The following is a 25,000-nucleotide window of genomic DNA, read 5'->3' as shown; positions in this document are numbered from 1 at the left end:
TCGGACACCTCTTCAGTCTACCAGGAACAAGCAGGTCTTTTCTAACACAAATGGGTCTTAATTGCCCCCAATCAAGAGATTGTCCTCTGTAAAGTTGCAGGACATTAAAGCCCCACAACAAACTGCATTTCCCAGAATTCCATAGCATTGAGCCATGGCAATTGAAGCAATGTCAAACTGGATTATTTCTGCTGTATGAATGCAGCCTTGATCACCACTGACCTCCCCTTGGCTTCCTTCTTCTCTCTGGGCTTAGATGCAGTCCTCACAGTAGCCACTAAGGGGACAGGATCCCCCCCCCCCCATGACATGTCCTCTATACAGTCGGATTTGTGGCCATCTTATGGCCAGGTAGGATATATTGCAGTAGGCAGCAACCGATGTCCCTGTCTCTGAATGGCATCAAATGTTCCATAGTTCTGGCTCCAATTAATAACCAGACAGCTGATCTGTTTTACTCTTTCTGTCATTCCTGAACAGTCTTCAAAGACAAAATGTGTGGCAACACTCTAAGAAATGAAATGTTACAGGTGCATGGATAAATGTGTCTAGGTGGGATCATAGCTGCCACACAAAGATCAATCTGTACAAAGTGCTTGAAGCCACAGCTTGAAGGCACTACTTCAGTGATGGTGAACCTTTAGGAGGCCGAGTGCCCAAACTGCAATCCAAAACCCACTTATTTATTACAAAGTGCCGTGTCCCTCAGGGGTTCTAGTAACAAACTCTGTGCTGGGGCGACGGCACATGTGCCCACAGAGAGGGCTCTGAGTGCCACCTTTGGCATGCATGCCATAGGTTTGCCATCACTGCACTACTTCTTTGGACTATAACTCTCACAACCAGCCAACAGTGGCTATCCTGGCAGCAGGGATTTGAGTGGTATAGACCAAGCCACAGAGTCCACTTGAGTCTCTCAAGATAGAGCCAAATCTAATCGCACTCTCCAACATAAACCAATTTTAAAGTAGAATGTTACAACATATTCCAAATCCATTCCAGATATTCTATCTTCAGTACAAATAATGTAAACAGCAACCTTCCATTGACTGGCCATCTTCCAGTCCATTACTGATTACAGACAATGATTTAGCACTTATGAAGCTTCTCCTGAATTGAATGAAAAAAGAGAAGTGGTGTCTTTGGCATACTAACAACATTTCCCACTGATATGGATTACTCTGACTACCCAAAGATATCTCACATTAATTTTGATGTTTTAGTGATTTTAATATGATTTTATAATGTTGATGCTGTATGTATGTATTTTATTATTGTTTTTATTATTGATTTTTTTTACTGTTTTAACCTGCCCCGATCCATTGGAGAGGCGGGATAAAAATAAAATGTATTATTATTATTATTATTATTATTATTATTATTATTTATGTCAAGCCAGATCTCCAGATGACCTTAGTGGCTTAAAATACATGTTGAATAGCATGGTGCTAGGGATAAAACTGACTCTTCTGGAACACACTGGGTAATGATACCAGAGCAAAGCAAAGCTCTGGTGCCACAACAAACTGCATTTCCCAGATGTCCATAGCATTGAGCCATAGCAGTTAAAGCAGTGTCAAACTGGATTATTTCTGCTGTGTGAATGCAAGCCTTGGTCATCTCTGACCTCCCCTCAGCTTCATTCTATCTGGGCTTAGATACAATCCTCACAGTAGCCAGTGGATGGACAGGGTCTCTTTCCCCCCTCTATTGACATAGTTTGTGTCTGGGTTGTAACATAAAGTATTGGGAGGAGGGCTTAGTCAATTAGGCAATTAAAAGCTATCTATATTACAAAAGACCTGCTTCTGGTGGGAATGAAAGCTGCAAGAAATATGCTTTTGATCTGGAGCAGCCTAGCTGCTAGCATTTTTAGTCTCCTTGGGAGCATGGCTATGGGAACTGTTACAATAAGGGGAGGCACTCCAAAATTAATCACTGCCAGAAACAGGAGTGAAATGAATCTAGATCTGGGCTAAGCAACTTGTCTCCTTCAGAAATTCCATATGCCATCAGCTCCAGAGAGCACAGCCAGTGTCGAAAGACCATGGGAGCTGTAGTCCAACACTTATCCAGACTACAGCTTTCCCCCCCATATGCTGATCTAGATAAATAGTGTCATTTGCAAGCCTCTGGGATTGCCCAACTGTTGCTTACTGAGTTCATTAGTGACTAGCTGGTACTTGACACCATTCTCTTTAGGAGTCACCACACTACCACCTATTTCAGCGCAGCTGTGAATTGAAAAAGGAAGCTCCCCAAGTTCCTCCCAGACTCAACCAGTCAATCTATCCTGTCTCCTTTCTGGCTATTAGAAACCAAGGTGAGGATCAGAACAGTTTTTTTATGGTACACTGTATGCCAGTCAGGAGGAATGAGGCTAGTCGGCAGGAGCAAAACATGAAAACCTATGTTTTTGGACTGCGGTGGTTATGCTGGCTGGTGGACTGTGGGATCTGTCGTTCAGAAAAGTATTGTTTCCAAGCTCTGGGTAGAATCTCAAGTGTAGCTCAGTTTTTAGTTTAGTTTCTAGACCAGGCTTTGGCAAGCTAGTCAACATTGCTCAGCCCCTCACCTGTAATGAATCTGACCTGTGTTTGCTCTTCATATCTTTAAATAGCACGCTAGCTTTATCAGCCAACCAGTTTCAGCCTGGAGTGTGAGGTGGGGGCCTCCACTGTGTGTATTGCAGCAAGTGGAGAGGAGGACGTATTGTTTGAGATGCCTGAGGGACTATAAATATCTCCCTGATATTGAACATATTCATTAAATACCCTCTCCTTCTTCAAACAGGATTAGGGTTAGGATCATGCTGCAAGAAAGGAAGCATGGAAAAAAGCTAACTAATCCAGGGCACAAAAGAAGCACTCAAAGATTAAACTTCTCTCTCCCCCAGCTCTACAATTTAGACATACAGGGGCTGCTCTCCCATAGGAACCAGTGTGAGGTTTGAATTTTGCCCCTTCCAGATCTCACGTGGCTTTGAGAACCTTTGACAGAAATACAACTTCAATCTCTGTATTAGGGAAAGCTATACCAGTTGAATTCCTGTCCTCAGTTCAGTGGTTAAAAGCACAAAGGAAAAGAATGGGGCAATAGGACGAAGAGTACAAGTGTTCAAGGGCCATTCAGAATCTGATAGTGGGACTCTGGATGGGGCAATGCAGAGACGTAACTCATAGCTCCAGGAACAGAATTGTTACCAAAAGGCCATGTTTGTCCAACTGGACTCAGATCTGATGACAGCTTTATCTGCAGCAATAAGCCAGTGATTCTTCATTAATGATAATAAATAATGTAAATGCCATATATATATATATATATATATATATATATGGGGGAGCGAGACATAGAACTCTTGGAGCAGGTGCTGCTCAGTAATTACACAGAATGGAATGAAAACCAGTGATGTTTTTATGCTGACAGAACTGGTTCCATCAGCGGAATTGGGAGGCAGGCCATTCCCACTAGCCTCAACTCAAAACCTTTGGAACCGATTTTCATAGACTGCAAGAGCGAGGGGGGAAGGAAATGTTTAGCGCTGCCATGTCTCAGTGCACTGGCTAAAATCTCAAGGATGGTTGTGGTTCTCCGGGAGCCCTTTCACATTATGCAAGCATAACACTATAAGTCCACTTTAACTGCTATGGCTACAACCTTTGGACTTCTGGAGTTTGTAGTTTGGGGAGGCACTCAGGCTGAGAATTCTAAATGCCTCTTCCTAAACTGCAAATCCCAGGATCCCATAGGGTATTATCATGGTAGTTAAAGTGGAATCATACTGCTATGATTAAGCAGTGTGAAAGGAACCTCAGATCTCCAGGTAGAGAGCTGTCTTAAGGAATGTAGCATTCGAGTAATGGGAAGTTTGACGTTTGTATGTGAGATGATCTCAGGACCTGGGCACCTATCTTCAGCTATCCCCAGCTGGTTCTATGGCTCAGCACAGAGAGTGTTTGCCTTTCTTTGAAGGCTGGTAGGGAGTTTGCTATAATGTCCAGGGCCTGAAAATACTCCCAATGTGTCATGTGTGTTTTAGGTAAGGTGACATAGGATGTGAAACACAAAATGGTGTCAATTTCTACAGCTACTGCGCATAGTTTGCTGCCTGCTGGTTGGCCAGAAAATGCATCTTTCCCCAGTTTCCTGGGACTTAGGGTCCAAACAGACAGGCCAAAATAAAGCTACTTTGGGTCATTTTGGAGGTATGCTATTTAAATGACAGATACATCTTAAGAGGCCGGAAGCTGCGCCAAAGCCGTGCTCCAGTCCTTAGGACCGGAGTGTGGCTTTGGTGCAGCTTCCGGCCCCTTAGGATGCATGCAGCATTTAAAGTGACCTGAAGTAGTTTCATTTCGGCCTGTCTGTTCAGGCCTTTAGTTGTCATATTACATACCCACTGTCCCAGTTTGACAGGTACAGTCTGGACTAATCTCCCATTGTCCCACTTTTTCAACTGCTTTTAAAATGTGCCAATTTCTCTCTCCTTTCCTTGTCTTCTCCTTCATTTTCAGCTTACTTTGATTACTACAAACTGTTTAAAGTGAAAAAGTAGTTTGCACTCATTTAACTCAGCAGGAGGGAGAAGGGTATGTGTGGAATTTTGCCCTTCCCAGTAGACTCAGGCAAAAACAAATATCTAAGGAGTTTATCACACGGGAGGAATTTCTCTTTATTTTGAATGAAAAGAAAGTGAGACCAGAACGCATTCATTCAAACTGACTTCCCATTGCCGGAAAATAGCTTGCCATTGCCCAAAATTGCATGTGGTAGTCTATCACACAATAACGTGAAACCCCATGATTGCGTTCGGACTGACGTCCCATTGCCCAAAATTGCGTGTGGTAGTCTATCATGCAATAACATTAAACCCCATGATTGCGTTCAGATTGCCATTGGATTATACTTCCAACTTCCCTTGTCTGGTAAACCCCTGAGCCTTTCCTAGCTTGTGTGTTCTCTCTCATTAATAACCTTTGCTATCTTGACCATGCTCTGATGTTGCTTAGCCACTCATGTCCTGTTTCATCTCTTAAATGCTGAGGGTGTGAATAGGTTGAATGACAACTCTCACTATCCCCAGCCATGTAGGTGGGGATGATGAGAGTTGTAGTCCAAGATATCTGGAGAGCACCAGGCTGAGGAAGTCTGCCCTAGCACTATACAACTATGGGTGTTGGCAGCAGGAGAAATGAGATTTTAATCTTTTCTTGCATCTTCCTTTTGGTGGTATATGCAGTTTCATTTGATCTATGAATTCTGCTGCCCCCTCTTCCTCTTTCTCCAGCATACAGTAGGTGCAGGCAAAAGCAAAGAGCTGCAACCTCTCCTTGCTTGTGTGTTCCTCCTCAACTGTATGCAAAGAGAGCTTATAGCGCCTTTGAGACTAACTTAAAGAAAGAAACTGTTTGTTTCTATCCCATTCATATTAAAAAAAAAATCTCAGGGTAGTGCACAGTTATAATCAATACTGTTAAAATAATATAAAACAATTAAAATAATTTAAACTAAAATATATTAAATTCATTAGCAAGTTAAAAAGTTAAAGCAGTTTTTTTAAAGAAACCTAACCGTAGCATCTGAAGTAAAAGGAGGGCCAAATGAGTGAGGGCCAAAAGCTTTAATAAACAACCATGTTTTTACTTGGCACCTAAATGGAACTAGTGTTGATGTCAGTCAGGCTTCCAAGAGGAGGCCATTTCACAGTTTAGGTGCCACAGTTGAGAAGGTACTCTCTCAGTATATTGGCCTTATTAGTGGGTCACAGAGGAGAGCTCAGGCGGGCATATATTGCAAGAGATGCTACCTTAAGTAGTGAGATTCCAACCTCATGGCTAATGTCAGCCTGACTGAGTTTGATGGTTCTGCACTAAGTATCACTAACACTGGAGCCACACCATTTGCATCCCGGCTCGGCTATGTAAACCCACTGGGTAACCTTGGGCAAGTCACACTCTCTCAGCCTCAGAGGATGGCAATAGCAAACCGCCTCTGAACAAATATTGTCAAGAAAATCCCATTATAGGTTCACCTTAGAGTCGCCATAAATCGGAAACTGACTTGAAGGCACACAACAACAAAGGAATGAAAAACCAGTAGAAAAGACCAGAAACCAAAGATAGGAAGGAGAAAGCAGGCACTAAACACACAATATATTTATATATATGTATCCGCCATCTCAAACAGAAAAAAAAAATCCTAATGGAAGAAAGGAATGCCATCAAAAGAGCTGAAGTACTTTCAAGGATTCAGAATTCAAGATCTTTCACCTGCTGATGTCTGCACATCAAACAGCTGTTAAAGGCATGGGAACAGGGGTTAGTTAAATAGAAAAGAAAAAGGTGGCAATCTGACGAAAGGTCCTTGTGTGTCGCCCCTGTCCCCACAGGTAGGACCATTATCTCCATATCTTCCTCCTGCTAGAATTCATACAGATCTTAACTAGATTTTTCACTCTCTTGGCCAGTTGCCAGGAGACCGTAAAACAAGTTGGGGAGGGGATGGGCTTTGTCAGTGTTTTCGCTACTAGTATGCATGCATGAAAATTCTCCCTTTGATGTGCGGCTCCTGTGGGACATGCATTGCCTACTTTTAATAGTAGTGTTGAAGGACACCAAGCATTTTGGACCCCAAAATGAACATCATAGATTTTCCTTTCTTCATCCTGAATGGTACGATGTTGTATTGAAATGAGTGTTCTTGAACAGCTAAAACAAAACCTGAATCTGTGCATGGGTGAGATCTAATGTTCTCAGAGTCTGAGGCTGTCAAGACTTTAGGAGGAGGCATTCTACACATGTTCAGACACAGTCCAGTCTTTAAACTGTCTTAATCCTCTTTTGGAAAAGGAGAAAGGAAGATGTTGAGAGAGGTTTGCATGTGAGTGTGTACATATATACACACATGCATTTGAAATGTGGGAGCAGCATGGTATTACTAGAAAACATATTTGAAAAAGGATAATTGTTTTATGTAACTGCAGGACACAACAGTGTTAGCAGTCATAAAGTGTTGTGAAACTGCAGATCTGTGCCTAGCTGCCACACTGCAAACTTCCAACAAAGTATGCTTTTAAAAACACAGGAGCTGAAAAATGGGCTCATAGGAACTGAGGAAGTTGCCTTGTGCTACACATATGAAGAATACTTGCAGATTTCCATGTCCTCACTGGCAGAGGGAGTTGCAACACATGGAGACACCCCTTTGAAAATAATGGTCAACTACTGCAAGATTTTTTACTTTTGAGAGTTGTTTTACAACAACTCCTAAAATATGAGAAGTCAGTGACAAATGCACACTAATTCTCATCACTTTTGAAATCCTATGTCTTGACTGTGAGAATGAAATAAGCAAACGCTTTCACCATCCTTTATACTGAGTCTGGCCTATAGTCCATATAACCTAGTAGTGTAAACACTGACTGGCAGCAATGGATCTCCAGGGCTTCAAGTAAGATTTTGGAGATTTCTGGTATTCCCTGATGGTCTCTCATCAAGTACTATCCAGGCCCAACCCTGCTTAGATGCTGAGCTCAGATGAGATTATGTTTGGGATGGTATAGTGCTCATATTTCTGATTTAAAAATTGCCTTGTTGTTAATGTTGTTCTTGTTGTTCGTGTTATGTGCCTTTCAGTTCTGGTTTATGGTGACCCTATCTTAGAGTTTTCTTGGCAGGATTTTGTTCAGTATGGGTTTGCCATTGCCTTCCTCTTAGGCTGAGAGAGTATGACTTTCCTAATGTGACCCAATGGGTTTCCATGGCTGAGCGAGGATTCCAGTCTTGGTCTGCCAGAGTCCTAACCCACCATTCTAACCATTATACCACAGTTGTTGTTGTTGTTGTTGTTGTTGTTGCTATATGTGTGCCTTCAAGTCATTTCTGATTTATGGCAACCCTAAAGTGAACATATCATGGGATTTTCATGGCAAGATTTGTTCAGAGAAGTTTTGCCTTTGCCTCCTTCTTAGGCCAAGAGAGTGTGATTTGCCCAAGGTTACACAATGGACCCTGGTTTCTAGAATTATAGTCAATGCTCAAACCACTATCCTATCCCAGCTCTCTCCAAAGTGGCTCTCCCTAAAAATTGCCATGTCTGTTGAATTGGTACCTGTCATGCAGCAGCTATCACAGGTCCAAGAGCCCTTCTTGAGCTAACATGATAAAAAGTACCATGACCTCCCACTCTTTCCCAACAGAAAATGGTTGAGTGTCTTGAAAGCAAGCCAGTTACATTGTGGAGATGACCAGATGCAGAACATGGCTTCTCCACTTTTGACAGCTGGAATTTCAGCAAGAGTAGCTTGCATGAAAAGGAAAAGAAATCTCCTCTTCTGCATAACGATTAAAAGTGCAAGAACCGTGTCCCTTTTTGTATCCAGCCACCCTGGAGCTGGCCCTGTAGCTTGAAATGTTCCTCCAGCTCAGGTAATGAATGCTTCCAAGCCACTTTAATTGGCTAAATTTGAGAGCAGTGGACTTCAGGTTTCAGCTCTAATTGACCACAAAACCAGAGGCCTGGAACAGAGCTAGCGAGACTGCTCTGTCCTGTGCCAGTGCCCCTGGGACTCTTCAGTCATTTGGCACCCTTTCTCATGTGGGACACAGCAGAGAACGTGGTATTGCAGTCTATTGAAACATTTTCAAGTACATCCAACTCAAACGTAGGCCTACATGTCATCAAAGCTGAGCTCATGGGAGCTGGGAAAGGGAAGCAAATATAACTGAATATGGATGAAGCTTTTCCCCTTCCACTGAGTAACACCTCTTCCTTTGTAACCAGACCCTGCTGTTGTACATTAGTTTGATCATTGAAAATCAACAAAGCTGCCATACCACATCAGCCCACCACACTCTGTATTGACTGGCAGTAGCTTTCCATGGTTTCGAACAAGAATCTTTCCCCACTATACTACAGATTCAGCCATTGGGCTCAGGCAGCGGATTTGGGGTGGTATCATAAAATGGTACCTAGGTATTTAATTTGTTGTTCTTGCATCTTCACCAGAGGGATGGGGAGAGATGGTTGTGGGGGTTTCTGCCCCATTTGTCAAAATAGTTTGGCACTGGCAGGCTTTCAACACTATGTGCTTTGACTTAGGCAGGAAAATGTCTTCAGGAATCAATATGGAAAGCTATGGGGAGACATGTCTGGGAATGAACATGGATGTGCAACGGGTGTGCTGTTCCCAATATGTAATAAGAGATTTATGTGTTTTTAATTGCTTTAAATTAAAGTCATGTTTTCATTGGATTGATTAATGCTTTTAAAACCTTTATACTACCTAATATCTTAACTAATTTGTTTTAACTTATATTGTAAGCTGTTTTGAGTTCCATTTTGGGAGCAAACCCACAGATATAAATCAAATAAATAAACAAACAAAGGGAAATTAGCATAGAAAACATGTGCTCTGCCACTAAGCTATGGTCCTTTCTGCTAATACTATGCTGTTAAAGAAAAGACTCCCTTCTGATTCCAGAAGTTCAAGATGCAAAGGACACTTGAGTAAGCCAGGGCCCTCCTTCTGTCTTTTATGATATCAGCTACTTTCCAGTGTCAGCTGGTTGTTCCTAGGTCAGTGGGACAGTGAATCTGCTCTTTAAAGAATCCAAGGTGCTGAAGCTATTACACACTTGGAGAGTTTAATTAAAAACTCAGAGTAAAATCTGGGGCAGTACTAAGCATTTCTGTTTTAAGTTCTTGGCATCCCAATAAACCTCTCTTTCTTAAGGACCCAATTCTGCCTACCCTAGCTGTAAATACTTTTCATGCTGATGTGGTTTCCAGTTACATGAGCTTCTATGCCCGGCCCTCTAGTTGTTTAAACAGCTTATTCTGCTGATATTAGTAGTTTCCCATAGTCATCTCCATTTTAAAAAACCACAGAAGACCTCCTCTGCTGGCTTTTACACATTAAGCAGTTGTATCACTAATAATGCAAGTCAGGCCACCTTTTCCATTCAGTTGGCAACACTACTGCCAGGAAAACTAACAGAGGAGAAAAGATTGTGAAACTACAGGGTAGGGAACTGGCTATGCCTCTAGGAAGGTTCAGATTTTCATTCTAAACAGGGGACTTTTCGGTATCACAATCTGATCTATTAACAATGAACACAGATTGGGGATTCTGGGAGGTGCAATCCAAGCCCTGAGCCCATGATCTCAAGCTATAGGCAGACATGACTGGGTTTTCCATTTGTCTTCTGGGGTACACAACTGAGCCTTCCAAATGCAAATAGACGAAGGGAAAATTGAAAAGAGAAGGGAGGGGAAAATACATTTGCTGATTGGGAACTTATTAAATATTTAAAGTTGCAGAGCCCAGCAGCCTTTTAGACTTTCCATAGCTACAAAATGAAACACAGAAAGAGATATCCTTAACTACTCTCTCCTCTCTGTCTCTTGTGCACAATGATGAGGAAAATTCAGGTGTGACATTCGAGGTGTGACAAGAGCGTCCCCATTAAAAGTTGACAATCTGAGTTTTAAAAATCACATGCTGTTTCTAGCCTCGTCTGTCTGGTTTTTTTTTTAACAGCACAGAGAAGGGTTTCAGTGACATTGTGCGTTGCAGAGGAAACAAAGCGTAAGACGAACAGATAGACTGGTATTGAATAAGTATGCTGTGCAACACACTATAATAGGTACACAATGTATAACTGCAATATTCTGCAAAGTAAAGTATGATGAGATTATGAAGAGAAGTAAGACGAAAGAGACTTTATCATCCAGTCTTTTAAATATATATTTTTGCAGACCTCCCTTCCCTATCTTTTTGCTTTTATTTTCCATTATATTCTCACTCATGATCTTCCCTCATCCAGTCCTACCACAATCAGCATCCAAAATTCCACTGCTCCCTTAAACAACACAAATCATTTTATTTATATAGGATTTTGCCCATATATAGTGCTCAAAACAGTACAAACAAAGCATGATTATATACAAGAGGCAATTCAAAACTAAAACTCTTCCCAGAATCCCTTGCTGCTCCACCTTTTGTCTGGAAACTTCTTCAAGGATACAAGATTGGTGCCATACATCTTTTCCTCTGTGCCTTAAAAATTCCTCCTCATAAAGAATGATTTCCCTGTGATGTCTGTTATCCCCTGTGGAAATAAATGGTACACACTCAGATATGTGTACCAAATGGACCTATTCAGGCACAAACCCTGGAAAAGTTCATTTTCTAAACTACGACTGCATCTGCACTGAAGAAATAATCTGGTTTGATACCAGAGCAAAGTCACAAACTACAATTCCCAGGATTCCATAGCATTGAGCCATGGGAGTTAAAGTGATCTCAGACCAGATTATCTCTTCCAGGTACAGGAGCGAACTTTTACTTCATCACTAGCAATGGGTGGGATAAGTCACTCCACTACATCTGAGGACACCAGACTGGTTGAGAGAGGTCAGTGAAGGCCATGCAGATAGGATGGCCATATGCACTGTACTACCTTGCACTGTGCAGTCCCCTGTTTGAACGCATCTTCTATATAAGGTACGTGATGTGAATCATGTAGGCTTCCAGATACTATTGGACTGCAAGTTCCAGCAGTCCTAGTCATCACAGACAAAAGCGAGGAATACTGGAAGTTACAGTCCACCACCATCTGAAGAACAACATGATCCCAATTCCTGCTCTCTATGAAAGCCTGTCAAATCCAGGTGCTGTTTAAAGATTTTAAAAAAGCAAAAGAAAGGAAAACCTTTTTTCAGGCTGAACATGTCACCTGGCGATTGGCTCTCCTCCACCCCCCATGGCAAGATATACAGTATTTGTATAGGAATTATACAGTGGGCCCTTAGTATCTGCTGGAGTTTGGTTCCAGGACCCCATGGATACCAAAATCCATGGATGTTCAGGTCCCATCAGATGCAATGGTGTAGTAAAATGGCGTTTCTCATATAAAATGGAAAATTCAAGGTTTGCTTTTGGGGATTTATATACTCTATTTTAAAAATATTTTTAAGCCGTGGATGGTTGAATCTATGGCTAATGAATCTGTGGATATGGAGGGCCACCTCTAGTATTTATAAATATGTATGTATGTATTCAAACTGGCATATACAAGTTATCTCCAGACCTGTGGCTTCTTTTACTTTTACTCATCCGTATCTTATTGCTGCTCCCTGGCCCGTCTCCCAGTCTCTGCTACCTGATGCAGCTGCTTTACCCTAGCTAACTGTAGGGCCATCTCTTTTGCCTGTTTTTCATCATAAAATTGTTTTATTAGCCTGGTTTTATGTTAGTATTTTTAATTTAAAGGGTTTATTTTTAGATATTGGTTTCAAGGGCTGTTCTGACATTGATCGGAAGCCACACTGGGAAATGTTTGTTCTGAAAGGTGAGCCATAAGGTCTTAAACAGTAGATATATTTTTCTGATATTTATCCCCTTCTCTCTGCAAGAGAAGGTAGATCTACAAATGGCCAAGCAGACATTCCTGTTCAAATATTACATCTGGCAAATCACCACAAGAGGGCCTTAAGTAAGCACCCTTTATTTCCAGCCTGAGAATGACAATCGTGAAGGTCGTAAGGATTACTAAAATAATGCATGTGAAATTTGAGCACTAAAGATTGCTGCCTAAAGGATGGTGACGACTGATGCAGCTGACGCCTCTCTGCAAACAAGTAAAAAACAAAGTAAAGGGAGCATACTAAGGAAAGAGCATGCTAGCCACCCAAGATGATGAGAAGTAAGTTAGAGGGAGTATTCTTTATATCACTGTCTTGTTGTTGTGTGCCTTGAAATCGTTTCCAATGAATGGTGACCCTATTATGGGTTTTTCTCAGCAAGATTAGTTCAGAGGAGGTTTGTCATTGCCTTTCCCTGTGGCTGAGAACATGCGACTTGCCCAAGATCAACCAGTGGGTTTCACAGCTGATCCAGGAGTCGAACCCTGGTCTTCAGTCATAGTCCAACACTCAAATCACAACACCATGCTGGCTGTCCTGAACTGGATTATTAAGAATCTTCCAAGATTCCTTGGAAGCTTCTCCTTAATGGGAGACATTTGGCAAGAGTGGACAATTTTCCATCTTACAAGGTACAGATACAGAGAGAAACCTATTCTAGTGCAGTTAAGTCACCAGAAGAATGTCTTCCTCAATCTGGTATCATCAAAATATGTTGGACTACATTTCCCATAAACCTCCAAGATTCAATCCATCTCAAAGGTGGTACCAGGTTGAGGAAAACTGCCTCAGGGTGTAAGCTGGGCCCTGCACATCTGTGTGAGTGCCACAGGGACCTTCACACCCAGAACCATCTCCAGTACAAAGTAAGTTTGTGGGTAGACATGGAGGTGTTCTTCAGCAATGGAAGCAATGCAAAAATGAATGCATGGAGGGAAAAGTTTAATAATCAATACACTGTCAAAGCTCCAACTCTTGTCCTCCTCTTCCCTTTTCTCCTTCAAACTCAGGACTGCTTTAAATGCCACAGTTTTTGCATGTGCCATATGCTACTGTGTAGGGAAATAGAGAAAGGCCACATAGTACCAAGCATTTACTCCTCATTTTTGTGTGTGCACACTCATATTACTAGAGTGTTTGGTTAGACCGCCATCTTTTAGATTATGTGCTAATATGAAAGATAGGTTGCATTAAAGTTAAGTTTCTATCTGAGAGACCAAATGTGGTGGGAAGACAAAGTATCCCAAATGAAACTTGGATGGGTTTGATTTTGGGCTTCATTTGAATCAGAGCTGAATTCCAAAACCAGTTCTGAGTGTGATGTCTCCAATCTAGGAGCAGTGTTGACTTCAGCACCTGGTGTGAGACGGGTATGGGCTGATACTGCTCAATGAAATATCCTCTTTTTCCTTTTCTTTAAAATTCATAGCTAGGAGCAACCAGTTGATCATATACATAGTAAGAAGTGTTCATTTTATTTTTACATTGAAAGTTATCAACTTTTTTAAAAACAAAAGCTTGTGTATTCCTAGGTAAAACTGTCCAGCAGTAGAGAACCAAAAGCAAACTCCATTTTATTCTTCTAGACATGCTGAAAATATTTTTCTTTTCTTTTAAAATAGGGGTTGACAAACACTTCCTGGTTCTTTGCTCTAGCATCAAGAAGGTAAAACATGAATGAAAGAAAGGAGAAATTTTAATGTTGTGGGGAGATTCTGAAAATATCACGATAGCTGAAAAATGATGGGAACTGTAATTATTTTCCAAGCTGCTACTAAAGCCATATACATGGCCATCTAAAAGCAAGGACAAGGGGTCATAAGACCATGAAGTCTAAGGTTTAAAATTACCTAGCAGCACCATGACCTGGAACATAGGATATAATAGTGAAAAGAGTGTTTTGAGGGTGTGCAAAGCAGAGCTATTCCCCTAAACCGAGTAGCTACTCTTGTCACTAGAACTTCACTGTCACTAAAAGGACTGAAGGCTGACTACCAGACAGGCTAGAACTGCCAACCCACCCCCATTTTTTAAATTAAACTTTGGATACCCTCCTTTGTGGCATTTACGGAATGCATCTCTATTTGAAACATAATAGATCAACAGACTATTGTAAAAAAAAAAAAGATTGTATATTGAATATCGTTAAAAGGCCAGTTGAAATGGATTTATGTACACCACTTGGGCAAACATCCCAGGGGAAAAATTCTTGCTCCGCTTGGCTGGCTTTTAAGATTACATTTGGCAGGTGGCAATAGAGATGGATCCTTCTCTTTCCCCCTAACGTTCCTGATATTAAAAAGAAGAAGATAGTAACTGGAATCCTTATAAATGCTGACTTCAATGTGAGTGGGATGTTGTATTAGTTCTAGGTTTTAAAGGAGCTATCCAGTGCTGAATGTTAACTTCAGTTAGGTTCAGCACCTTGGATAGTGCCTGTAACATTTGGAGCAAACCTGGAATGACTTCACTGCTCCCCTGAAAACAGAACCACAAGTTTTCTCTTCATCTAGACCAGTCTTTGGCTTCTAACTAGGAGGGCCCTGCCATTAGGCAGAGTGAGACAGCGGCCTAAGGTGGCAGATGGGCTAGGTAGCTAGGCAGACGGGTATATACCCTATGGCTTGCTTTGCAACCCTTAAACTAGCCTGCACACCATCAGGTGCAGTGACAGAAGCTGTCTTAACATATGTGATGAACTGAGATTCATTTGCCAGTGCAGTTCAACTTTGTACGGGGAGTAAGTGTGCACACATGTATCTGCGCATCTTTGTGACTGCCATCTTGGTTTTTTGTCTCACAACAACATTTATTTGGCTGACCCTGGTTGTATGGAGGTGACAGTGTTATGATTAAAAATAAGGCTGGCCCAAGGGATTTTCCTGCTTCAAAAAACCCACCCTAAGCTATATCTGCACTGCAGAAATAATGCAGTTTGACACCACTTTAACTGTCATGGCTCAGTGCTATGGGGTTTTTAGTTTATTGTGGCACCAAAGCTCTTTGATAGAGAGGACTAAATATTTTGCAAAACTACAAATCCAGGAATTCTATAGCATTGAGCCATGGTAGCTAAAGCAGTGTCAAAGTGCATTATTTCTGCAATGCAGATACAGATCAAATCAAGGCACATAGGGCCAGCCAAATTAGTTTGGCACGTTAAGTGGATAATACCACAAATGCTTCTCTCTCTTGGTTGCTGTTGTGCGTCTTCAAGTCATTTATGACTTACGGCAACCCTAAGGTGAACCTATCATGGAGTTTTCTTGGCAAGATTTCTTCAGAGAAAATTTGCCATTGCCTTCCCTTGAGGCTGAGAGCATGTGACTTGCCCAAGGTAACCCAGTGTTTCATGGCCCAGCAAGGAATCCAACCCTGGTTTACAGAGTTACAGTCCAAAACTCAAACCACTATGCCTTCTCCTTCTATCCAGCATCAAAACTCAGAGTATGGGGAATTTATTTTTGGACTATAGTTCACTAAACCTTACAGCCATTTTGGCTATTTCCAGAACATCTCAGCCAATGTGGGGAATTGTAGAAGTTGTAGTCCCAAAAAGCAGTTTTCCAAACTCTATTAGGCCCTTATCACATGAGCAAAATTTGAAGTTATCCCAGGGTCAATATGAAGGCAATGCAGGGGCAATCATGGGGTTTCAAGTTTGTTTATCACACAACGCCAAATGCAATCCGGAGCGATCCTAAACACAATTGGGGGTTATTCCAGGGTTAGGTAAATTCAGGGGGAAAGAGGATTTACCTAACCTTGGAATGACCCCTGATTGTGTTTAAGATGACTCCTGATTGAAACCCCATGATTGCCCCTGCATTGCATTCACATTGACCCTGGGATAACTTCATTTTGATCGTGTGATAAGGGCCTTAGAAAGAATGTAAGAATAAACAAGTTTCTGTCCTTTCATGAACTCCCCAAACTGCTGCCCTTTCACAAAACCCAAAATGGAGTAATAGCCTCATCCTGCCGAATGGTATGGCCATCCCTAGGCAAAAGCTCCAAGTGTTTGTTGAACAACCCCAAGAAACTGGTCGATGTAGGATTTGTCTGAGGGAAGTACAGTCAGTTGCATATTCAAGCATGTTTCCTCAATCATATAACCATGTTTAGAAACGGCATATACTGTAATAATACCTCCACAGGACTGACTGGATATAAGATTCTAACTACTGCCTACAGAATTCATCTCCATGCTTGAAGATGTGCTGCCTGTGAGCAGAGACACAATACCATCCAAAATCCTCAAAGCGATAGCTTTATTGGGCGAACCAAAAATGCACAAAATATATCATGTAACCTTTCGAAGCTCTGTTGCCTTCTTCAGACCTCAAGGGTGCTAAAAATCATATAGGAGATTTTTTGTTTTGTTTTAATGACTATGATAGAGTCACAAGTTGTGAGCAGAGCGTTTGAACTTTCACAGCTAAGATCTGTGATCTTTCACTGAGTGGGCAGCAGTGCCTCCTGTGGGCCAAGAAGCAGCTGAATATAGCCAGTTGTTAAAAGAGAAGGGCTAAGGGCTCAAGATGGAAGCAACACTCTCAGAGCTGTGAAGTTCTGCCTCCTGTTCCTTGTCTGGGTAGATAGGCTGTCAATACAGTGGCATGAAAACTGCACTTTAGAAATGTACAGAGGCACTGGCTTGTTCACACTGAGGCTGATTTTGACATTAAGGAGAGATTAAAGCGCATTTAAAGCATCCTGCAAATGCAACTGCACAAATAATGCATTGTTGCTGATATCCTGAAACTAAAAAGATGTGCATTAATGCTTCTTTGTGACTACTTTAAGGGTGGCTTTTGTGCGACGTTGTGTGAAATCGTTATCCATAATTATGCGATTTTCCTGGGATATTCCCAGGATAAACTCCCAATCTCCTTAGAATTAACACTCCAAAGTGAAGAGCTGAGAATTGGAACTGAAAGTGGGGTGGGAACATTTTTCTTTCTGTCTTCCAAATTGAATGTGTGACCTTTAGTGTAAAAAATAAATAAATCTCTGTGCGTTGAATATTAAGTGTGAGACCATACACACTCCATTTCAGATCATTTATAGAAAGGGAAAAACAAACACAATTTTGAGAAGTCTAAGTTGCAAATATTAGGAACTGGGGCACTGGCAGCAGAGGCACTGACCTTTCTCTAAATATTATATACTGTATTCCCTTTTTTAAAATTCTACTAGCACAAACACACACAGAAATGCAAACTCAGGATCAAGTTACACTTGCTAAGTTACCCTTTAGCACTCCTGATAAGGATGGTTTTTAAAAGGAGAGTTACCTTCCCTTCCAGCTAGAGGTAATGCGGGATAATTTGAGTTTAAACAGCGGACCCTCCAGTGATATTACAAACTAATACATTTATTACGATGCACACTTTTGTGGACTGCAATCCAACGCTATTAGAGTTCTTTTCTAATGCCACAAGATATGGTTGAATTTGCCACAACAGCTTAACGCACCTCCTGGAAGCTATGGCTTGGGGTTAGTGAATCTGACAGCTGAACTGGAGCTGAGATAGTTTTCTTCTGAAGTAATTAATGGCAGGTACCAAGGCGTGCTCTTTTGTGCGCCGTTTTGAAGCGCCGCTGAGTTATTACCAGGGAGAAGAGTCACGCGGAAAAAGGAGACAGAGATGGATCTGTAACTGGATGCAACATGAAACGCAGTTCTGCGGAGGCTGGGCTTAATTATGAAATTCAATTAGGAAGCGTCAAGAATCCTTTGCTGGTCTCCCTCTGGCAGGATTAACTGGTGCTATCTCAAAGGGACAGTCTGATGAAGAAGGAGGCGATTATAAGGATGGCGGACAAGGACGCCGTGGATTGGGCCGCTGCCTTCTTTGGTAGCATCTTCCCCAACCCCTGCCATGTCTTCGTTTCCGTTACCTGAGCTGACTTTCAAAAATGGTTCCCGCACAACGCAGTCCTACTTTTGCAACACTCCCGAAAGTGGGGGAAAGGACTTCAGAGACAAAATCATACCGGCCGCGTATCTGCTGGTTCATATACTTGATAGATGAAGTCCTGAAAACTGTACTCATTCTAAACTCTTTTATAATTAAAGCGACATGTATATCAAATATTCAACATGACGCTAGTGGATTTCCAGAGACAGGAAAGGAAGGGTTTCAGTGAAATTGATGAAAGCTGCAATCCAATGTGGATTTGCCAGGGAGTCAAGTTTCACTGACCGCAGTCTGGTTTACTTTTGGATAACTATGCGCAAGCATGTGCTGTAAGATCCATCTGTCCAAAGGTTTAAGGAAGATCCTTGCCCCACCACAGCAGTTGGGTTTTTTTCCCTACTTAGTGTAGTTTGCTAAAGAAGGAGAGTAGTTAGAAGAAGCAGCCAGCTAAGAGAGGCAAGTTTCCTTGAATGGAAAGACTTTTTAATTGGACTTTAAGGTTCTTTGGCAAGGAGCTGAAGCTACGAAATTACCCCTTTGATTTTGAGGGATGGAGTCGTAATTGTATGTGTTCAGTATGTGTAGGTTCTTTGCGGTGCCTGGATGCAAAAACATAGTGGACTTTTGCACCCAGTTCCCTCTTCTGTGCAATGTAAAAGGTCAGGGAGCCCTCTCTTTTGCTTCAGGACACTGAAAGACTCCAGGCCCCATTGACTCTTGAAGAACTGACCTCAGCATAATGTTGAGGAGTCCCACATTTCATATGGCAAACCACATTCCTAAGAGATGGGTTGGGAAACATTACATAGGGACAATGTGTGTCACTGACACAACCTATAGAAAAGCTGTGTAATTTTTAGAGAGTCCCCTCCTCCAATCTCCAATATTACAGTTATCCAGGAATCTTACAAACCTATGCGCTAGTCTCACAGTCATTGATGTAGTGAATTAAGTAAATGGCTCCCCAAAGTTACTCCAAGGGGCAGTCAAGTGGTGAAGCCTGTCCCTTAATCTTCTCCAGATTACCTAACAGCGTAATCCCATCCATAACTCTTCAGAAGTCATTTCCCTGGAGTTTCATGGGTCTTGCAACTTGACAGAATGGACTTGGACAAAACACTTTACACCCCTTTCCCCTTTATCCACAAACACGCATCCAAAAGTTACCTAAAAGCAAGTGCGGGGCAGCGTGAAGAGGGGGAGATTTCTCCTAAGCAAAGGGTTGTTTCTTAAAGGATGGCCAGAGACACACACACACAGAGAGAGCCATTTTCCACTGTGGTTTAATGGCCTTTTAGAACTGAGATTGAAAGTGTGTGAAGCTTCTAACGATGGGCAGTTTGTAAGGTGCATTTAGAAGTGAATCACAACTTTAAAAACAAGAAGGAGGGAATGAGGGGGAGGGAGGGAGGAATGAAGGAATGAAGGGAGAGAGAGGGAGATCATGAGAGGGAGAAGGAAGGAGGAGAAAGAGAGAGAGAAAAGAAAGAAAATGACAAAGAGAAAAAAGGAAGGGAGGGAGGGAGAAGGAGAGAAGAGAAATTGAGAGAGGAGGAAAGAAGGAAGGAAGAAATGAGAAAGAGAGAATGAGAGAAAAGGAAGGAAGGAAGGAAGGAAGGAAGGAAGGAAGGAAGGAAATCTGAGAGGGAAGGAAAGGAGAGAAAGAGAGAAAATGAGTGGGAGAAGGAAGAAAGGGTGTTTGTGTGTGAGAGAGAGAATCAGAAGGGAGGAAAGAAGAAAGGGAGTTAGAGAGAGAGAAGGATGGAAAAGGAAGGAAGTTAGGAAGGAAACTAGAGAATGAGTGAGACAGAAGGAAGGAAGGAGAGGGGGAACAAAAGAGAAAGAGTGTGTATGAGAGAGAAGGAAGGAAGGAAGGAGAGAGAGAGAGAGAGAGAGATGAGAGAGAAGGAAGGGGGAGAGAGAGAGTATGATAGAGGGAGAGAAGGAAGGAAGGTAAGAAGGAGAGAGAGAGTGTATGAAAGAGAGAGAGAAGGAAGGAAGGAGAGAAGGAAGGAAGGAGAGAGAGAGTATGAGAGAGAGAAGGAAGGAAGGGGAGAAAGAGAGTATGAAAAAGAGAGATAAGAAAGGAAGGAAGGTGAGAGAGAGCGGAGGGAGGGAGTGGGCTCTGCCTGTGGGGGTCTGGGGGGGGGGGTGTCTGTCTGTCCCCTGTGTCTGACCTGTCCGTTCTTGCAGAGGTCTGCCCACATGGAGGTGCCGTCCCCTCCGCGCATGAGGACGTGGTAGGTGAAGAAGTAGGTGCCGGGGACGTTGCAGGTGAACTTGCCGGAGGCGGCCTCGTAGTTGTTGCCCAGGTTGGTGACCACGTCGTCGAACTTGAGCACCTCGTAGCCCTCGTGGGGGTTCTTGAGGCCGGCGTAGAAGGCCACGCGGGGCACCGTGCTGTAGGTGGCCGTGCTGATCGGCCCCGAGGAGGGCGAGCCCGGCAGCCCGGGGAGCCCGGGGGGACCCGCTCGGCCCGGATCGCCCTTCTCCCCGGGGGGACCCCTGCCGCCGGGGGGCCCTGGCTCTCCCGGAGGCCCCGGGGGGCCCATCTTGCCGGTGCGTCCGGGCTTGCCCTGGGGCCCCTGGAGGAGGGTGGAGGGGGGCCCGGGGCCCTGGAGGCTGGCGCCGGGGGTGGTCGGGGGCTCCCGGAGGTAGGGCTCGCAGACCATGCGGCAGGAGCCCAGCATCTCGTAGTGGCCCGAGGCGGAGGCGGCGGCGGAGGCGTCGAGGCCGACCGAGGAGTTGACCAGGACCGGGATGAGCACCACCAGCCCCAGCAGCATCACCACCCCGAGCCCCGCCGCCAGCAGCGTCTTCCGGCCCAGGCTCAGCCCCGGAGCAGCCGGCGGAGGGGCCCCGGGCCTCCCCCCCGGAGGAGCCGGAATGGTGGCGGCCGAGGAGGGCCCCGAGGGCCCCGGACAAGGCAAGGGCCTCCCCCGGGGAGCCTCCGGATGGGTCGCCCCCTCCGACGACGAGCCCCGCTTTAAGGAGAAGGAGAAGGGAGGCTGCTCCTGGAGGAAGAGGAGGAAGAAGAGGCAAGGACCAACTCCCCTGGATCGGACATGGAAGGAGGGATTGCAACAGAGAGAGAGAACAGAGAGAGAGAGAGAGGAGGAAGCGAAGCAGGAAAAAAGTCAGAGAGAAAGAAAGAAAGAGAGGCAGAGAGAAGAGAGGGAGACACAAAAGAGACAGAGAGAAAAGAGAGAGAAGAGAGGGGGAGGGATCGAAGGAGGAAAAAAGTGAGTGAGAGAAAGAAAGAGGGAAAGGGAAGGAAGCGCAAGAGTAAAAGAGAGAGGGGAGAGAAAGAGAGGGAGGGAGGGAGTTAAAGCGGAGGAAGCGCAGGAGGAAAAAAGTGTGTCTGAGAGAGAAAGGGAGACGGAGAGAGAGAGAGAGAAAGGGGAGGAAGCTTAGGAGCAAAAAAGTGAGAGAAAGAAAGAAAGGGAAAGACACAACAGAGAGAAAGGGACACACAGGAGAGACAGAGAAAGAAAGAGGGGAGGAAGTACAGGAGGAAAAACGTGAGAGAGTGAAAGGGAGAAGAGAGAGAGAGAGAGAGAGAAAGAGAAGGGAGACACGGAGAGAAGAGTGGAGGAGGAAGCTCAAGAGGAAAAAGGTGTGTGTGAGAGAGAGAGAGAGAGAGAGAGCGACAGAGGGGGAGAGAGAGAGAAAGGAAGAAAAAGAGAATGTGAAAGGGAGACAGAGAGAGGAGGGGGAGAAAGAGAAAGAAAGACACAGAGAGAGGGAGAGAAAGGGAGGAAGAGGGAGAGACAGAGAGAGGGAGAGAGAGAAAGCGAGAAACAGTGTGTGTCAGAGAGAAGAAGAGAGAGAGAGAGAGAAAGGGAGACAGAGAGAAAGAAAGCTCCCCCTTCCTTCCCTCAGTCCATCTCAGTCCAAGATGCTAGCATTGATTTGTTTTCCCCTCCTCCCTCCATCCTCCCCCTCCTCTTTTGGAAAGAAAGAAAGACAAAAAAGAGAGGGAAGAAGATAGATCTGGGGAAAGAGAGCGAGAGGGAGAATGGCAGGAGGCAGTGAATGCTGGGTTTGTGTCAGGGAAACTCAGTCCCACCTGTGGGAAAAGTTCAGCTGGCACCCCTCCCCCCCTGATCAGATAGACATGCATCCTCATTGCGGAATCAAACCGGGTTCTTTCTGCAATGAGGATGCAGCCGGAGTCCTTGCTGATGCTCTTCTGAAGTCTGGCTTTCCATCCATGGACGAGCCAGGATTCGAACCCTGGTCTCCCAGTGCCCTCCTAGTCCAAACCATGACACCAGGCTGGAGTCCCCAACCTGGTGCCCAGACAAACTACCATTCCCAGAATTCCATAGCACTGAGCCATGGCAGTTAAAGCGGTGTCAAACCGGATTCATTTTGCAGTGCGGATGCAGCCTTGTTCCAGGCTGGATGAGAAGACTCCCCAGTGCAGACAAATTTAAGCATTGCAAACTACGCATCGGAGGTTTATGTATAGCTCAGAATACTCTGCTTTTAATGTATTGTAAAGGCTCCATCCTTATATATTGACAATGTTCTCTGTCTCTCACACACACTTTCCAAAAGAAGCCTTTCTAAGGCCATCCATCTATCCTCCCTGGAAACCTTACTCCTTCATCTTAAGCAGGTAGAAGTATTATTATTATTATTATTATTATTATTATATCTTTATTAATGTCGATACATAAAAGTCATAGGAGACCCATTTAAAAAAAACCTATAACTGATAAACACTACATTGCATAAACAATACATACATGCACACAGCCATCACCATTAAAAACAATATAAAACATATATTACACATTAACATTTAAACTTCCTGGTTTCCAGGCCTTCAATTATACATAACTAAATGATAATTCAATTTGTAGCTTTTTATTTGAACCTATTTACAGCCTAATCCTTTCCGTTTATTATTTCAACAGTCTCCTATAGACTAAAGTAGTAGTTGTTGTTTTAATTCTGTCTGGGATTCATTTACTGGCTGTAGAAAGCTCACCTTTGCAGAATGGAGGGAACAATATTGAAACCTAATAGTTGTTGACAGTCTTTCTTGGTTTCCCCCCCTCCATGTCTACTGCACCAGCCCTGGAAACCCAGCAGTTTCTTTTTAATGAAGAAGGGAGGCCGAAAGTTTAATTTTCCAGAATGATGTGGCCCTCCTTTTTCCAAGACATTGATCTGTTTTGGCTGGGGAGGTTGGGAATAACCCAGGGAACTCAGTTCACTGGATATCTTGATGGCTACTAACTAAGTGGTATTTATTCTTCCGGGTATCAATAACTTCATGGAGGATAACATCAATCAGCCTCAGTAGCTAACAAGTGAATATTCCACTGTCAGAGCCTTGACTGCCAGGAACTACAGAGAGTCAACAGATAACATTCTCTATTGTTCTTTTAATATTGTGAATCTGAGTCCCAGTTCTGGGGAAAGAGAGGGATACAAATAAATATAATAATAGTAGTAGTAGTAGTAGTGGTAGTAATGTCCTGCTCTTTTGTTTCTCAAGAGTATTTGGTATTGTGGGGCATTTGGAACTTGGGGTCATTGGAACTTTGGTCTGATCCACCAAGACTTGTATATACTATATATGTAAGTCAATAGCAGTATAGTGTCTAGATCAAGGGAAGGTATAGTGTCTAGATCAGCGGGTCTCAACCTGGGGATCGCGACGCCTTTGGGGGTTGAATGACCCTGTCACAGGGGTCCCCTAAGATCACCAGAAAACACATATCTCTGATGGTCTTAGGAACTGAGACACCGCAATTGTATGGTTGGGGGTCACCACCACATGAGGAACTGTATTAAAGGGCCACCGGCATTAGTTGAGAAGCACTGGCCTAGATCAAGGGATTGCAAAAGGGGGGTCCCTGCAGGGACGTAGCCGGGGGGGGGGATTCTTGAGGTCCGGACCCCCCTTCCGTTAGAAAAATGAATGGTGTGTGCTGCTGCACCACCGCACCCAAGCCCCATTATAATGGTGGCACTTAGTCTGGACCCCTCCCTTCCTAAAATCATGGCTACGTCCCTGGTCCCTGTTGAGATGCAAATGGACTTTAAATTTCCTGGACTTTGAAAATCTCCCTATTGCCACATGGCCGGAAGGTGGAGGAGCCTGCCTGAAAAAGATATCCTCCCCATCATAACATTTTTTACTAAGGACTGAATCAACATGCAGGCATCTGACTAACATCTCCATTTTTTTTCTCCTGTTTGGTTGTAACATCTTGCCTGATGAAGGAGCCCATGGCACTTTGAAAGCTTGCAACAAGTATATTGTATATTTCTGTTGGTCAATAAAGGTACCACTGGTGGATTTTTATTTAGTTCAAGGGAAGTAACTCTGTAGTGCCTCTCTATTCTGCTTTGGTCAGGCCTCACCTGGAATACGGCATCCAGTTCTGGGCACCACGATTCAAAAAAGGATGTTGACAAATTGGAATGTGTCCAGAGGAGGGTGACCAAAATGGCGAAGGGTCTGGAAACTATGCCTTATTAGGAGAGACTTAGGGAGCTGGGGATGTTTAGCCTGGAGAAAAGATGGTTAAGAGGTGATATGATAGCCCCATTTAATTATTTGAAGGGGTGTCATACTGAGGATGGAGCAAGCGTGTTTGCTGCAGCTCCAGAGAATAGGACCCGGAACA

General features: G+C 43.6%; 1 protein-coding gene across 1 annotated transcript in view; it reads right to left on the bottom strand.

Moving 5' to 3' along the window:
* The window catches only part of LOC149309247 (C1q-related factor-like), a 48,038-nt gene extending 26,818 nt beyond the window's left edge, over positions 1-21,220 (bottom strand). The window contains exon 1 of the mRNA XM_089532038.1: positions 20,528-21,220. Within this exon, the coding sequence (XP_089388164.1) occupies positions 20,528-21,136 (609 nt within the window). The 5' untranslated portion in view covers positions 21,137-21,220. The remainder of the gene's footprint in view (positions 1-20,527) is intronic.
* Positions 21,221-25,000: the final 3,780 nt, after the last annotated feature.

Source organism: Sceloporus occidentalis, unplaced genomic scaffold, assembly GCF_023333645.1.
Source record: "Sceloporus occidentalis isolate IW3139 unplaced genomic scaffold, rSceOcc1.0.p SCAF_7, whole genome shotgun sequence".
NCBI classification, from domain to species: Eukaryota; Metazoa; Chordata; class Lepidosauria; order Squamata; family Phrynosomatidae; genus Sceloporus; species Sceloporus occidentalis.
The sequence above is the reverse complement of the archived record's forward strand: the minus strand, read 5'-3'. Positions and strand labels throughout refer to the sequence as shown.